The 17,362-nt window shown below is 41.5% G+C and overlaps 1 protein-coding gene across 7 annotated transcripts in view; it reads left to right on the top strand.

Annotated features, from left to right (window-relative positions):
- Positions 1–17,362, top strand: part of epha8 (eph receptor A8) — a 411,677-nt gene that overhangs the window by 354,140 nt on the left and 40,175 nt on the right. For 6 of the 7 annotated variants that reach the window (XM_070549067.1, XM_070549062.1, XM_070549064.1 and 3 more), the window contains one exon: positions 4,654–4,812. The exons of the other annotated variant lie outside the window; for it this stretch is intronic. In XM_070549067.1, coding sequence (XP_070405168.1) covers positions 4,654–4,812 — 159 coding nt within the window. The remainder of the gene's footprint in view (positions 1–4,653; positions 4,813–17,362) is intronic. 7 annotated transcript variants of the gene reach the window in all.

Genomic DNA, 17,362 nt, shown 5'->3' with positions numbered 1-17,362 from the left:
GGAACAGGGTGAAGCCGATGAAGCAGCCTGACAAATGTCTTCCATTGACACACCACTTAGGAGCGCCATCGAAGAGGAAATCCCTCTAGCTGAGTGAGCCCTGAGTGCCTCAGGGGGATCCTGCCCTGATGATGTGTAAGCGAGGGAAATGGCGTCACATAGCCAGTGTGAAAGACGCTGGGCCGACAGCGCCTGACCAAGGGAAGACTCCCTGTAGTGCACAAACAGGCTTTGTGAGCGACGAATCCCTGAAGTGTGTGACACATATCGTGCAAGCGCGCCACCGGGCAGAGAAGGTGCGAAGCCGCCTCCTCCTCAGAATTATGGGGAGGAGGAAAAAGTCCAGCCAATGAAATTGACCTGGATTTGAAGGAAGAATTAATGCTTTTGGGCACAAAGGCTGGGTTGGGGCATAAAACAGCAGACCCGCCATCCTCCCGGATCCTGAGGCATGCGGGAGCCACTGAAAGGGTGGTCAGGTCACTCACTCTCTTAACTGATGCTAGCGCCAGCAGCAATGCAGTTTTAAGCGACAGGAACTTGAGTGAGACCTGGTCCAAGGGTTCAAATGGGGCTCCAGATAAGCCGTGCAGAACCACCGTTAGATCCTACTGGGGAAATAGCAGGCGGGACACAGGTCTGTTCCTCCTGACACCTTTTAGAAAACGTTTTGTGAGGGGATGATTGAAAACAGATCTATCTCCAAAACCCTGATGACAGGATGAGATAGCTGCTGCATATGTCTTAACAGTGCTGAAGGCGAGGCCCCTGTCCATCAGTATCTGCAGAAACGATAGGACATCCGCCAGCTGGCAGGAGAGCGCTTGAACAGTCCGTTCTGTGCACCAGTTCTGGAAAGCTGCCCATTTAGCAGCGTAAGACGCAATGGTAGAGGGCGCCCACGCACTCTGAATCGTGGCGACCACATCATGCGGCAGCCCAGAAGCCTCTAAGCGTGACCGCTCAGCGGCCAAACCCACAGCCATTGGCCTATTTCCGGAGGATGTTTGATTATCCCATCCGTCTGGAGAAGGGCGTCCGCCCTCCACGGGAGCCTCCACGGGGAGCCGGACACTAGCGCTTGCAGGTCCGGAAACCATGACGCGGACAAGCATCTGGGAGCCACCAGAATCACAGAGAGCTGTTCCGACCGAATTCGGTCCAGGAGACGGGGAATCAGAGGGACTGGTGGAAACGCATAAAGGAGCGTTCGAGGCCAGGGCTGGTGTGAGAAGGCGTCCGCCCCGAGCGGGGGTCTGTCCCGGGGACTCAGGGAAAACCACAGGCAACACTGAGCGTTTTTGCGAGCCGCGAACAGATCCACAGACGGTTCCCCGAACCTGATCCAGATCTGTGATATCAGTGCAGGATGCAGACGCCAGTCGGAGTTGCGGGGTCCCCCTCTCGACAGGATGTCTGCCGCTACATTCAGTACCCCCGGAATGTAGATGGCTCTGATGGACAGCAGATGGACATGTGTCCAACACAGTAAATCTGTGGCGACACGCAACAGTGGGAGGGAACGAACTCCCCCTTGGCGATTTATGTAGGCTGCCGCCACCTGGTTGTCTGTGTGAACTTCGACATGACGGCCCTCGAGAAGGGCAGCGAAGTGTCTGATCACATTCATCACTGTCATAAGCTCCAACACATTTATGTGCTCGTGCGTGTGGGAGGGCCAGCGATCTGCCACCATATGGGACAAGCACGTGCCCCCCCACCCCGACAGTGACACATCCGTAAACACAGATACTTGTGACGTAGGACGCCCGATGGGGACCCCGTGTGAGAGGATGCAGGTATTCCCCCAGTGAGCGAGGTCCCCACCCACTGAAGGGGGAATCCTCAACATACTTCTCTTCTGACGTATCGGGTGTACCCGGAGACGGATGAACCAGCGTTGCAAGCGCCTCGTGCGCAGCAAACCTAGCGGTACCACCGAATGGGCTGCGGACATCATGCCCAGGAGTTTCATGACTAACAGGGCTCTTAGGATCTTGCGGGGTTGAACACGGGAGATCACCGTGGAGAGATCTGCCGCTCTTGCAGGCGACAAATGCGCTCTCATTAGGGAGACGTCCAACTCCACCCCGAGATACACAATCGACTGGGACGGAAGGATGGAGCTCTTCTCCCAGTTTATAGAAAACCCTAGGGTTGACAGATGCTCTGTCAACCTCCTGGCTTGCTGTGACGCCTCGTCCTTGGACCGAGCGCACAGGAGAAGATCGTCCAGGTAAAATAAGACCCTCATTCCCTCCGTGCGCAGTGGCTGCAGCGCAGTCTCCAGACATTTGGAGAAGGTGCGCGGGGCTAGCGAGTAGCCGAAAGGGAGGCGATTGAACTGATATTGAACTCCCTTGAACGAAAACGCAGAAACTTCCGGTGGTTTGGAACTACTGGTATGTGGAAGTATGCGTCTTTCAGGTCGATTGACGTGAACCAATCCCCGGGGCGCACATATTCCAGGACTTGTCTCATCGTTAACATGCGGAAATGCATTACTGCTATGGAGTAGTTGAACAGGGACAGGTCGAGAATCGGCCTCATTCCTCCCGACTTCTTCGGTACTACGAAGTAGCGGGAGTAGAAGCCCGAGAGTTCTTGTCCGCGAGGGACTCGGGAAATAGCGTCCTTGGACAGAAGTTCCCGCAGCTCCAGCTCTAGGGCCTGAGACTGTACTTGCGATGTGAACGTCGTCTCCACGATCCCGTTGAAGGGAGATGGAGTGGCCTGAAAATGAAGTGAAAAAGGAGGTGAGCAGTGGGGTCACTGCGGTTATATACCACGAGGGGGCCCACTATTGGTGGGCGTACATTTAAGCTCTTCATGATTGGCTGATGCGGAGATCATCCTTCCAATAGCAGCTAGCTTAAGGGCTAAGACTAGACGAAATAGAACCTGGTTTATTTCATGTCATATGTATTTAATTAATCGATATATATCAGTATCAGCAAAGCTTAACATCATGAACCATGACAGACATGACTGAAGAGCAGATGAAGATATCATGCCAGGCACTGATGAGAAAATATTACAAGGATCTCACAGCTGAATTTGAGAATGAGATGCTACACCTGAGAACAATATATGGTGCCATATTTCCACACATTCGGTCTCCTCTTGATCTGCTTAATGCCATACAGGATGCAGTTACAGAGCATTTTTGGAGAAGTTTGTATTGGACTGAGGATATTTTGCACACTACCTGTGACTGTTGCTGGGGGTGAACGGGCTTTTAGCAAACTGAAACTGGTGAAAAATTATTTGAGATCAACAATGTCCCAGGATAGACTGAACAGCCTAGCTCTTCTTTCTATTGAAAGCCAATTAGCCAAAGGATTGGACTTTAAAGATCTCATAAGTGGTTTTGCTAACATGAAGACCCGTCAGTGGGCATTTACTGGAAAATAAATTCCAGGATTTTTGTTTGAACACATTGTTGGCAAATAAAAATAATTATATGTGAAGTCTGGGCATTTCACATTTATTATACTGGCATTTGTATTTGCTCAATATAGAGGTTAAACTAAGATCATATTTATTATTTTGTCTTATAGCATGAGAAAAAATGTGTAAGAGAGATATTAAGTAATTGAGCATGGGGGCCCACCTAGAAGACTTGTACCTAGGGCCCAGAATTTGGTGCTACGCCCCTGGATGGATGAGCTGTGAGTGAAGCGAGAGGCCGGCTGTGATCCAGAGCAGGTCTGAGAAGACATCAGGTCTCAGACTGGACCCGTTCAGTTTCTAGGTCCTACCGAGTCAGTGATACATGGTTGTGTGTGTGTGTGTGTGTGTGCTCATCTTTACATAAAAGTGAGGACTAATGACAAGCTTTTTACCTGTAAACTGAGGACACTTTGCTGGTCCTCACATTGGTACAAGGTTACAGAGCTCTACGTTAGTTTTAGAAGTATGGGAGTGTAAGGTTTAGTTAAGGTTAGTGTTAGGAATAGACTGGTTAGGGTTAAGCACAATCCTGTCCTTCTAGATCAGAATGTGTGTGCGCGTGCATGCGTGCATGTTGTGAAGGGGTTTTTATTGTCAGACTGTTTTTAAAATTCTGGGGATGGGAGGGAATGTGGGTATGCGGGGCCTTTTTAATTTGTTAAGCACATTGAGCTGCGTGTATTGTATGATTAAGTGCTTTATAAATAAAGTTTGGGTTTTGATTTGAATGAACACATGTGGAGCTACGCATTTAACCAAAAAAGGTGAAATAACTGAAAACATGTTTTATATTCTATTTTCTTCTAAATAGTCACCCTTTGCTCTGATTACTGCTTTGCACACTCTTGGCATTCTCTTGATGAGCTTCAAGAGGTAGTCCTTCAAGACTGTTGGAAAACCATTTCCACTTGAAGCTCATCAAGACAGGTGTGTCCAAATTTTTTACCTGTACTGTACATATGGAACAGAGTGTTGAGAGATTCTCCTTATTAAAGCAGCTCTTTATCATTTTAACCCTTACTGATTCTCTGTCTCAGCTACGGGAACCTTTGAAAGCTTCCCTGCAAACTATTTCTTGTACACTTCCTTGTCCTCTGGCTTTCAACCTCACTCTCCAGCTAATCTTTTTGTCACCATTTTCATCTTCCTCTCTTGTTCTCTTCCTGCTAACTGCCATCTTTCCCTCTTGGTTTGCTGCAGTTTAAGCAGCCCTCCTCTAATGGACAGGGGCATCGCTGACTTCAGTAGCTGTAACTCAGTAGATGAATGGCTGGACACCATAAAGATGGGTCGCTACAAGGATCACTTTGCAGCAGGGGGCTACCACACATTGGGACATGTCATAAGCATAAAGCAAGGGTGAGTTCTGTTTGTAATGGAGAGTGATAACAACTTTTAGCAGGAGCTGACTGTCTGTCCCTAAAATCAAATCAAAGGAGCTGCGAAATCAGCACACATAGGTATAGCTAGTAGAGATTCTTATAGTTCAATTCAGCTTATTTGCTACAGTCCAAAGTCCAAATATAAGAAAGTTGTTTGTAGTCCAAAGTGTTCAAATGAAGGCAATTGGACTTCTTTGGTTTCTTGAAGACATTTCGCTTCTCATCGGAGGAGCTTTGTCAATTCTAACTGGAATATGGGAGAGTCAAGCTTATAGGCTGTAGCTGTCTGTTTTTAGTTAACTTTACACACACACACACACACACACACACACACACACACACACACACACATATATATATATATATATATATATATATATATACCGTAAATCCTCTAATACAGGCCGGTATTCAATTAAAGGTCGGGTCTCCAATTTTGGCCGGTGTCAGAGTCAGCGGAGGTAAATAATGGCCGGTCTCTTATTGTGGCCGGATGGAATGTGGTAACAAGCAAGTACAAGCGTCCCAGCGGCAGGGTTATAGTCCCTAAATCAACCAGCAGGGGGCAGTAGGGGTTCACGCAGACCTTTTTTAGGCTTTTTCTTCAATGCTTTGTAACGCTACAGACACAATCCTCTATCACGCTCCTACCACACAGAGTCACGGTGTCAGTTAACCATGCTAATTCAACCCGCTCCACAGAACACACATCACCTTCCCTGTGGCTTACATAACACTCACACAACACGCAAATCAGCACATAGGAACTAGCAGAACGATAGGAAACACATATAACACAATACCCAGAATGCACCTGGCTTACAACCCCAGCCAGGTCATTACACTATCAAGTTCAAAGAGAACGTGCTGATTATGCTGCAGAACACTCTGGGGAGCAGCAGTAGGGGGTGTATGAACTACAGTAATCCCTCGTTTATCGCGGTAGATGCGTTCCAGACCTGGCCGCGATAGGTGAAAATCCGCGAAGTAGGGACTCCCAGCATGCCCCTCGCGGGGATTCCCTTCACGTCGCACCTACGTCACAAACCGCGGCTATAAACGGAAGTCGCCTTTACAGCTCAGTCATCGTTTCTTCAGATTCATGATCAGAGTTTCCAACCTACCGATCAATCCAACGAACTATCAGCTCATAGTAAGTTATCTTACTTACTTCTGGAAAGCCCGGCATTTCCGTGTCACTTCGTTGACGCTCGAACGCTCGAGGGTTTCCTAGAGCAGCCGGCGTTTCACCAACGCTATCACTTCCGCGTCTGTGACACCACGCTCCCTATTGAATTATCGTATGATCACATTCTCTGTGATCAGCAATGCGCTGTGCCAGACCGTAGGTACTGACACGCGATCGTTCATGTCGGTTCATTTCCTTTAATGTTTTCTGTCTTTTATTTGCGCCTGATGCGTTTCGCTGCATGCTGTGGAGCGGGGCGCATCAACTTGTCCTCCAACGCACTGATCACTGATACGGCCGCCAAACAGCAAGCGCTCCGCTGTTTTTGCGGTCGGTAGATATTTTAGAACTGCAGTTCAAAGGTAACTCATAAGGTGAATATATATGAACCCAGGTAGCAGTTTCTCTTTAGGATTGAGAGGAGATGCAGGAAGATAATAAACAGGCAGGACAGAAAAATAGTCAAATAAAAACAAGTTAGTTTTTGTACCTGCTGGTTGCAACATACAGACACCATTGAAGGTAATCAGAAGTGAGGAACAGAAAATGAAATAATTATTTTAATGTTTAGAGCAGCAGGAACTCCGAGAGGCTGCAGGCACATCAGTGAGTTTGCGGCTGCTGTGCAGGGGGAGGGGGGAGAGGGCTGAAGCAGAAACTACCATTGTTAAAAGAAATGTGTTTAACTTTGAAAATGTGGGCGCAATTTTAATTGTCAAAAACTCCAGCGAACCATTAGTTCATTTTGCTCAAATAGAAATAGAGGCCTGCCTCTAATACTGGCCCTCCTTCCAATAAAGGCCTGGAGCTTGATGAGCTTGAGTCAAATACAGGCCCGGGCCTGTATTAGAGGATTTACGGTATGTATATATGTGTATCTGTATATATATGTGTATCTCGGAGAAGGTCACCGGACGGTGTGGAGATGTTTAAAACCTGCAACCCCCCCCCCCCCCCGCCTTCCTCTCTGTGTCTCATGTTGTGAACTGTTGATGTTTGTGCTTATATGTGAGGCGTTTTTTTGCATAGTAAAGCTACGCCCTGCCGGGAGTAACTCTGGAATGCCTTTTTTCCCTCCCCTAATTTATCCTCATGCAATCCCCTTTTCATCTAATTGAAATGAGCGCCGTTATGGCTGCTCTCGTGGTCTGCCTGTATCTGTTCTGTCTACATGTGTGTGTGTAACCTTGGTCAGGCTGTGCTGCGGAGTCAAGTTCCTATACTCTGGTTCGCTGGAGTGCTGGCAATAAAGCTTTTTCTGATTCTGATTCTATATATATTTATATATTTGTATATATGAATATATATATATATATATATATATATATATATGTACATATATGTATGTATATGTATATATGTATATACATATACATACATACATGAATATACATATACACAGGGCCAGATTAACACTTTGTTGTACCCTGGGCAACAATATTCAAGGGCCCCATCATCACGACCCAAGGATCACCATAATATGTTCACATACAGAATATTTTACTGTAATATGCAGTAAATATACTCAATACTTGAATGCCTGACATCACGTAACCTGCTCAGGGTAACCTTTGACCCACCTTGTGTGGACTGACCAACGAGGAGAGTGTCTTAACTTGAGGCCCTCTCTTCATTGGTCAGTCTGCATTAGACTGACTCTCAACCGCTCTCAACTGACGTTCAAAGTCATAACCAGTGTTGCCAACTCAGCGACTTTGTCACTGTTCCTAACGACTTTTTGACCCCCCTCAATGACTTTTTTCCAAAAAGCGCCTAGCGACAAACCTAGCGACATTTCTCAGGACCCGTTGTTACTTTCTGTAGAACTGTCTTCTAGATATTCCCCACAGATTAGCAACAAAGAAAACATTTGCACTCAGAACCGTTCTACCGGGTGTAAGGAAAGAGAACGATAATCTGCACATGTGCACGAGGACTGACCAATCATAAACCGTTTTCGGCCGGACTGATTCACCGAAGACAAAGGTACAGCTGCAGAGCTGGAGACTCACGCTTCTACTAGAGACGGCGCAGGCGTCAACCTGCAATCTCTGTTTCTGCAGCTGTCAGACACTTTGGTTTTTCCTGCATTTGGCAAATAAAGTCAACAGGAGTTTCAACTACTGTCCTGTTTACACACGCAGCTCTGTGGCTCATCTGAATTTCCTTCAGTGACACAGGGATGGTTATACTATGAGACACCCGCTCCCTTTTGCTCGGTGCACCGTTATTATCACGATGGAGAGAATACACAACAGAGAAGTTGAGAAACTATGAGGTGCAAAGAAACCCCAGCTTTAAAGGAAAATGGCTGTGAGAATGAGGAGAGCAGGAGGTCTGAGTTATATCCTACAACAGAACAGTTTGGATCTCCACACCATATCTGTCTTAATGCCACATTATTGATACTTTTGGAATTTATTGTACATATCAAAGCAATTTGGGCCATTGTAATCATACTATTTAATAACTTTAACACATATAGTTTATATTTTCCTCCCTTTTAGTCATATATATATATATGTATGTATATATATATATATATATATATATATATATATATATATATATATATATATAATGTGTGTGTGTGTGTGTGTGTGTGTGTGTGTGTGTGTGTGTGTATTAGGGCTGGGACTTGATTAAAATTTTTAATCTAATTAATTACAGGCTTTGTAATTAATTAGTCTAAATTAATCGCATTTTAATCGTTCAGGAAAATGTGCTCTCAAAGTAAAACTTAATTAACATTATGAGACAGAGAATCAAACATTAGACATGGTTATTACTGTAAACTAAAGCTTTTAATAAAAAAATGTATTTTAATTATTCAAATGTCACTGTGTGATTTGAAACAAAACCCAAATCAATTAAAATTTATGATTACAAATAGAAAACACCTGCAAAGGGTTCCTGAGCCTTTAAATAGTCTCTCTGTCTAGTTGAATGACTGAAATAAATTTGACTTTGCACCAGATTCTAATTTTTCCAGTTTCACTTGTTTGTATATTTGGGAGTTTCTACTCATAATGTAGTAAAAACACATGAATAATAATCCTTCAAAATGACAATAGAACAGGCACAAATATGATCTAGGACTTAAATGTACTAACTTTTAACACCAGAGCAGGCATGGCATATTCTGAGAATGATCAGGAACACTAACTGGTTCCAGTTGGATGACTGGAGGATGATGGGATGATAAAAGATCATGGCAAGGAAATAATGATCTGACAAACAGGTGAGCGGACCTTCCTTAAGTCCTGATGTCACGTTAAGAAGGGGATGCTGCAGACCCGCAGATTCACGCCTGCTGCAGCGAATCTGGTGTGATCTCCAGCCTGAACACAACTTCCTCGTTCCTCGCTACCCTGATACACTTAAGCATCCGCCCCTTAGCTGATGACAGCGTCAACACACCTCGCTGCTTAATGATAGTAATGCATGTGATGTTTAGACAGAGACTCGTCTCAGAAACACATAATTCCCGACAATTGTTTAGAAAATCATTAGAAAACTTTCAGAGTGTTTCTGTTTTAACTTAAACTTCTGTTTTCAACTTTAAGACACGTTGTCTGTGATTGTTTACAGAGTAGTGAGAACACGGAGCGTTCTCCCAGCGGCAGCCAGGTGCCTCTCGTTTGTCTGACTACTTTCATAAACTACTGTTAGGGCAAAGAATGATTCTGTCTGGTGCTTTCAGCGCTGCACAGATGTTACGCAAATGTTAAAAATATAGCTTACCGCAACTTTTGTAAAGTTTCCAGTGCCACCGGGCAGCCGCAGCAGAGACGATCTCTGAAAAATGTTTTTTTTTCCCAAGTTAAGAAAAGAGGCAGACGTGTTTCCTAAATCCTGCATCAGTCCAAGCAAGGCAATTTCTTTCTGTTTTCATTCCGTTAGTAGCCATTAGCACTGTGCATTGTTGTGTGCGTCAGTGATATTCAGTTTACGAGGAAATCGTGCAATGACAAAGGTTCTGCCGTGCTTGAAATGCAAGCTGCGATTAAATGTGTTAATTTTTTTATGCGTTATTTTTTTCTAATTAATTAATCATAATTAACGCGTTAAAGTCCCAGCCCTAGTATATATATGTATATATATATAGATATATATGTATATATATATGTATATATATATAGATATATATGTGTGTGTATATATATATATATATATATATATTTATTTATTTATTTATATATATGTATATATATATATATAAATACATATATATATATATACAGTATATATATAGATATATACTGTATATATATATATAGATATATATGTGTATGTATATATATATATGTATATATATATATATATAAATATATATATATATATATATATATATATATATATATATATATATATATATATATATATATATATATATACATACATATACACACTTCTGGGATTTGACGGGCGACTTCATCTGCTTGAGGTTCTACACCAGGAGTTTCAGAACCTCCGAACATCTCTGGAGTTCAGTCAAGAGCAGGTTGAGCGGCTCGCTGCTGAGAACGCGTCTCTGCGGGAGTCCGTTTCTTCCCTGGAAGAGGGAATGACGCGGATCACCCAGGGCAACAAAACTCTGAAGGAGATGGTTTTGGACCTTCAGGCCCGTAGCATGAGGCGGGAGGGGCGGAGAACTGCGAGCAAACAATAAAAAACTTTCTCCAGACCCAAATGAAAATACCCGAAGAAACGGTAAAAAAACATCACCTTTCACCGGGTACATCGCCTTGGAGCTAGACGAGTGGACAGCAGAAGACCTCGTCCCATCGTGGCTAAATTTGAACATTTTAAGCAGAAGGATCTTGTTAAAAGTCACAGAAGAGAGCTCAAAGGGAAAGATTTCAGCGTTAATGACCAGTTCCCTAAAGAAATCCTGGATCGGCGCCGAGTCCTCTTTCCGCTGCGCAAAAAGTTTATCCAGGATGGGAAGAGAGCTGTCATCTCGGTGGATAAGCTTCATGTGGACAATAAACTTTACAAGGAGCGAGGAGTGACTGACTGGCTGTATTAGCCCAACATCAGGTCAGACATTTATTATTCTTATCAGGATTCACTGGGTTTGATCACGTCAGGATTAAACAGCTGCTAAATCCGTATTGTTGATGATGAGATCACCTGTTCATCACCACTTCACACCCCATCACCCCTTCTTTTTAGTTCTTTCTTCTTCTTTAACCTGTATCTGTATTTTCCTTTCCTTTTTACCTGCTTCTGTACCTTTACACCTGTATGGCACAACCACACAACTTTCCAACACTGCGTCAGGCTCGACACACACACGCACGCACACACACACACACACACACACACACACACACACACACACACACACACACAGATATATTACATTCACAGCACAATATCATAATAATACAACCACAAACATTGTTGGATCTTTATTATTATTAGTATTATTATTATTTACTTTTCTGTTATTTATTAACATACTATTTAATACATTTAGATACTTATTCCATCTTATTCACATGAAGGCGTCATATTTTAGCTACTCACACACACATCTATGGGTGCACTAAGATTTGTCTCATGGAACGTACATGGAGCTGGCTCCTTAGAGAAAAGATTAAAGATTTTTGATCAGCTAAGGAGAGTGCAAGCATACGTAATATTGTTACAAGAGACTCATAGATCTGCCACATCCGCAGATGAACTTAAAACACCTGAGTTTCCCAGCATGTTCTCTGCCTGCTATAACTCTAGGCAAAGAGGTGTAGCTATTTTAATACACAAAAACATCAATTTCACAGTATTGGACACAGTCTCTGATCCAGAGGGTAGATTTATAATGTTAAAAAAATCTGTACAGAACCAACGCTTATGTATCGTCAGCATATACTGTCCAAATATTGATGACCCTCCATTCTTTCATAATTTTTTCTCTGTACTCTCCGAACACTTGGACTGTCCACTTATACTTGGAGGTGATTTTAATTTTTGGATGAATTCCTTAACAGACAGGCTCAGTACAGCTGGGACTCAGCGCAGTTGGCAATCCACTAACATAGTTAAACAGTACATGAGTGATTATGGGCTTTGTGATGCATGGCGATCTCTTCATCCTAACCGTAGAGAATATACTTTTTTCTCACACGTCCATCACTCTCATTCACGTGTGGATTATTTTCTAGTCAGCAGCTCATTGTTGGCTGACATTTCAGACACTGAGATACACCCCATAGTTGTCAGCGACCATGCTCCGGTTTCTTTAACTCTGGTAAACAAGAAGACAATCCCACCAAGCAAAAACTGGAGGTTTAATACATCACTGCTTAAAGACGAAGGTTTTATAGATTTTTTTTAAAAAGGAGTGGGCTTTATATTTAGAACATAATGACCTGCCTGGAACATCAGCATCTGTTCTCTGGGAGGCAGGAAAGGCAGTGATGAGAGGTGAAATAATCTCTTTCTCATCACATAAGAAAAAAACGGAAAACAAACGTATTCAGGAGTTAGAAGAAGTCATCAAGTCTTTAGAGGCATCCACAGAAGAAGAGTCAATGAGCAAATTACGTAAAGCTAAATTAGAACTTCAAGGAATTATTGACAAAAAGACACAATTTTTAGCACAAAGACTACGAATAGAAAACTTTGAACATAGTAATAAATCAGGTAAATTTTTAGCTAGACAGTTAAAAATAAATAAAGAGAAAACTACCATATCTGCTGTTAAAGACTCAACCGGGAATATATTTTATGACCCTGAAAGAATAAACAACACTTTCAGAGACTTTTACCAAACTTTGTACTCACCACAGATAAACCCATCAGATAATGAGATCAATGAGTTCCTTGACAGGATAACACTTCCTAAATTATCAGACAGCCAAGCTACAGAACTGGACTCACCACTAACATCAGCTGAGCTCCAGGAAGCCCTTAAATCCATGATGAATAGGAAAGCTCCAGGTCCAGACGGGTTCCCAGCAGAGTTCTGCAAAGAATTCTGGATCATTCTGGCTCCAACATTTTTCAGAATGGTGAAGGAAATCGAAGAGAGCGGCAGATTACAGCCAAACATGAATTTAGCCAATATTAGTCTCTTGTTAAAACCAGGCAAAGACCCTGCATTTCCTACCAGCTATTGCCCAATTTCTCTTATTAATGTTGATCTCAAAATAATTTGTAAAGCCCTGGCAAAAAGATTAGAAAAGGTAACCCCCTTCATAATACACCCTGACCAAACTGGTTTCATTAAGGGTAGACAGTCATCCACAAACTCACGTAGATTACTTAATTTGATAGATTTCTCTTACAGTAGAAACATAGAAACTAGTATATTATCTCTAGATGCAGAAAAGGCTTTTGATAGAGTTAACTGGAAGTTCTTATTTGCAACTTTACATAAATTTGGCTTTGGGAACTTCGTCATAAACTGGCTACAAACATTATTCAATTCAATTTTCAATTCAAGTTTATTTGTATAGCGCCAAATCACGACAAGAGTCGTCTCAAGGCAATTCACATAATAAACATTCCAATTCACAGTTCATTAAGCCAATCAGAAATAATGTTTCCTATATAAGGAACCCAGCAAATTCCATCAAGTCACTGACTAGTGTCAGTGACTATACAGCAATCCTCATACTAAGCAAGCATGCAGCGACAGTGGAGAGGAAAACTCCCTTTTAACAGGAAGAAACCTCCAGAGAATCCTGGCTCAGTATAAGCAGCAATCCTCCACGACTCACTGGGGATGGAGAAGACAGAGCAGACACACACACACACACACACACACACACACACACACACACACACACACACACACACACACACACACACAGACACAAACAGAAACACACACACACACACACACACACACAAGTAATGTGTCTATAGTTATATTGTGATGTCTTAGTAAATATTGTATTTGGTGAAAGATAAACTTTATTGTATTTATCCTAGTGGATCTATAATTAAATGGATAAACTAGTATTAGCACATCAAAAGTCAATGAAAACAAAAAGTTATTATCAGGAGAGGGAGAATGTTTAAGTGGTTAGCAGCAGTGTGCTAGACAATGGCCCCCTCCATGAGGCCACCACAGCTCAGCAGAACGTCATTGTAGCTTCTTCTGGGGAGAAAAACACTTACAGAGAAAATAAAGTTAACAGCTGAAATTGCACAAAATAGTACAGTTAAAGAGCAGACTGTAGAAGAAAGCAGTAGTGTGTGAAAAGTGGTCAGTGTGTCCTCCAGCAGTCTAAGCCTATAGCAGCATAACTACAGAGATAACTCTGGATAATCTATCCTATTTAGATGTAGGCATGTTGGAGGCAGGGCAAGGGAGAGCCGACTTTACCGACTGTACACTCCACCTCCCTCTAATCCCCCACTTGTCCAGATTTAGGCTAACATCAGATTTTAACCATAGGCCCTATCAAATAAAAATGTTTTAAGCCTAGTCTTAAAAGTAGACAAAGTGTCTGCCTCACGGACTAAAGCTGGGAGCTGTTTCCACAGGAGAGGAGCCTGATAACTAAAAGATCTGCCTCCCATCCTAAGTTTAGATATTCTTGTAACCACCAGTAGACCTGCAGTCTGAGAGCGAAGTGCTCGGTTAGGAACATATGGAACAATCAGATTACTGATGTATGATGGAGCTTGATTATTAAGAGCTTTATATGTGAGAAGAAGGATCTTAAAATCTATTCTGAATTTAACAGGTAGCCAATGTAGGGAAGCTAAGACAGGAGAGATATGATCTCTCTTTTTAATTCTCATCAGAACTCTAGCTGCAGCATTTTGGACAAGCTGAAGACTTTTAACTACATTCTGTGGACTTCCTGAGAGTAATGGATTACAGTAATCCAGTCTTGATGTAATAAATGCATGAACTAGTTTTTCAGCATCACTCCTGGAAAGGATGCTTCTAATCTTAGCAATATTCCGAAGGTGGAAAAAGGAAATCCGACAAACTTGTGAAACCTGGGATTTGAATGACATGTCCTGGTCAAAGATAACACCAAGGTTCCTTGCTTTGTTCTCGGAGATCAATGTAATGCCATTAAGGTCAGGCGATTGGCCAAGCAATTTCCTTTTCTGGATTTCTGGTCCAAAGATGAGAACTTCCGTCTTGTCTTGGTTTAAAAGCAAGAAGTTAAGAGTCATCCAATTTTTTATGTCCTTAAGACAAGCCTGTAATCTACCCAACTGATTAGGTTCATCAGGGTTAATGGATAAATATAACTGAGTATCGTCAGCATAACAGTGGAAGTTTATCCCATGCTGTCTAATGATTTTACCAATTGGGAGCATATATATAGTAAAAAGAATTGGTCCAAGCACTGAACCCTGTGGTACTCCGCAAGTAACCCTGGAGTATGAAGAAGATTTGTCATGTACATTTACAAAATGAAATCTGTCAGACAGGTAGGATTTAAACCAGCCTAACGCTGTTCCTTTGATCCCTACAACATGTTCAAGTCTTTCTAAAAGAACATTGTGATCAACTGTGTCAAAGGCAGCACTGAGATCTAACAAGACTAGAACAGACACAAGATTCTTATCTGAGGCCATGAGAATATCATTTGTAACTCTCACTAATGCAGTTTCAGTGCTGTGATACTCTCTAAAACCAGACTGAAATTCTTCAAACAGAGCATTAGTGTTTAAATGCTGACATACTTGGATGGCCACTATTTTCTCCAGGACTTTGGATAAAAATGGAAGGTTAGATATTGGTCTATAATTCATTGGGTCATCTGGATCCAGAGAAGGCTTCTTAAGTGAAGGTTTGATTACAGCAACCTTAAAATCTTGTGGTACATACCCATTTACTAAGGATAGATTGATTATATCTAGAATGGGGACAGTAACCAAAGGAAATGCATCTTTAAAGCATTCGATACGGTGGATCATACAATTCTTATTAAAAAACTTTGTAAATATGACATCAAAGGGATGGCCCTAAAATGGATAACTAGTTATCTTACCGATAGGCAGCAATATCTTCAAATAAACAACACAAAATCACATATAAATAACATTACTTGTGGTGTACCACAAGGGTCGGTATTGGGCCCTAAACTATTTATCATTTATATAAATGACATTGTTGAGGCATCCAATATATTAAAATGCACCTTATTTGCAGATGATACAACTTTTTACTATTCAGGAGATAATGTTGCGCAGATGATAGAAGTGATACAAGCAGAGATGAAAAAAATTAAACTATGGTTTGATGGAAACAAACTATCATTAAACAGTGATAAATCCTGTTTTATGATATTTAGTAATACAAATTCAAATGATGAAATTTTATTAAATATAGATGAGATTAATATTAAAAGAGTTCAAGAAGTCAAGTATCTGGGAGTCATCATTGATGAAAAACTGTCATGGAAACTACATATAAACAGTGTCAAAACTAAAATATCTAAAACGATTGCACTGTTACATAGAGCAAAAGGGTTGCTTGATAATAATTCATTATATTTGTTATATAACTCACTGATCGTACCATACCTGAACTACTGCATTGAAATCTGGGGAACAACATATAAAACTTACACAAATTCCATTTACATCTTACAGAAAAAAGCAATAAGAATAATCACAAGGAGCAACTACAGAGATCCGTCCAATCCATTATTTATTAAATTAAAAACACTAAAATTCTATGATCTGGTGGACTACAATATTTTAAAATTTATGTATAATGCAAACAAAAGGAACGTACCTGCAGGATTAATTAAACGATTTTCAAAAAGACATAGCAAATATGATTTAAAGGGACATGAATTATTTAATATACCTAGACATCGGATACTCGTAAAGGAACATTGTGTCTGCATATATGGAGTTAAATTGTGGAATAAATTGAATACTGAACTCAAGAATGCAAAAACAATATTGACTTTCAAAAACGAGATAAAAAATAAAACGATTAACTTATATAGATCCGTTACATAAATGTGTGAGGGGAGGGGAATGGGGGGGATTAAAGGAACAAAATATTAACCTAGTATGTGCTTGTATGTCTATTTTTTTCTCAAATTCATGGGTTGAGATTTTGTCGGCCAACAAGTCCAGGAACTATATTGTTCAATTTCCTTAAGAGTCATATGATTATTTCATTTGTATTAATGCTATTTTAGTTAAAAGGGGCAGACAACATACGTTTTTCTTCTTTCTGTCCCCTTTTTCATTTTGGCTTGCAGCAATTTAGTTCTGATTGTATTTTTATTTTAATGTCAATAAATGAAAATAAAAGATTAAAAAAAATAAAATAATAATTTGGTTGGGATTGGATCCAAAATGCAAGTTGAAGGTTTAGATGAAGCTAATATTTTTG

This window comes from Nothobranchius furzeri, chromosome 3 (assembly GCF_043380555.1).
Source record: "Nothobranchius furzeri strain GRZ-AD chromosome 3, NfurGRZ-RIMD1, whole genome shotgun sequence".
NCBI lineage: Eukaryota > Metazoa > Chordata > Actinopteri > Cyprinodontiformes > Nothobranchiidae > Nothobranchius > Nothobranchius furzeri.
The sequence above is the reverse complement of the archived record's forward strand: the minus strand, read 5'-3'. Positions and strand labels throughout refer to the sequence as shown.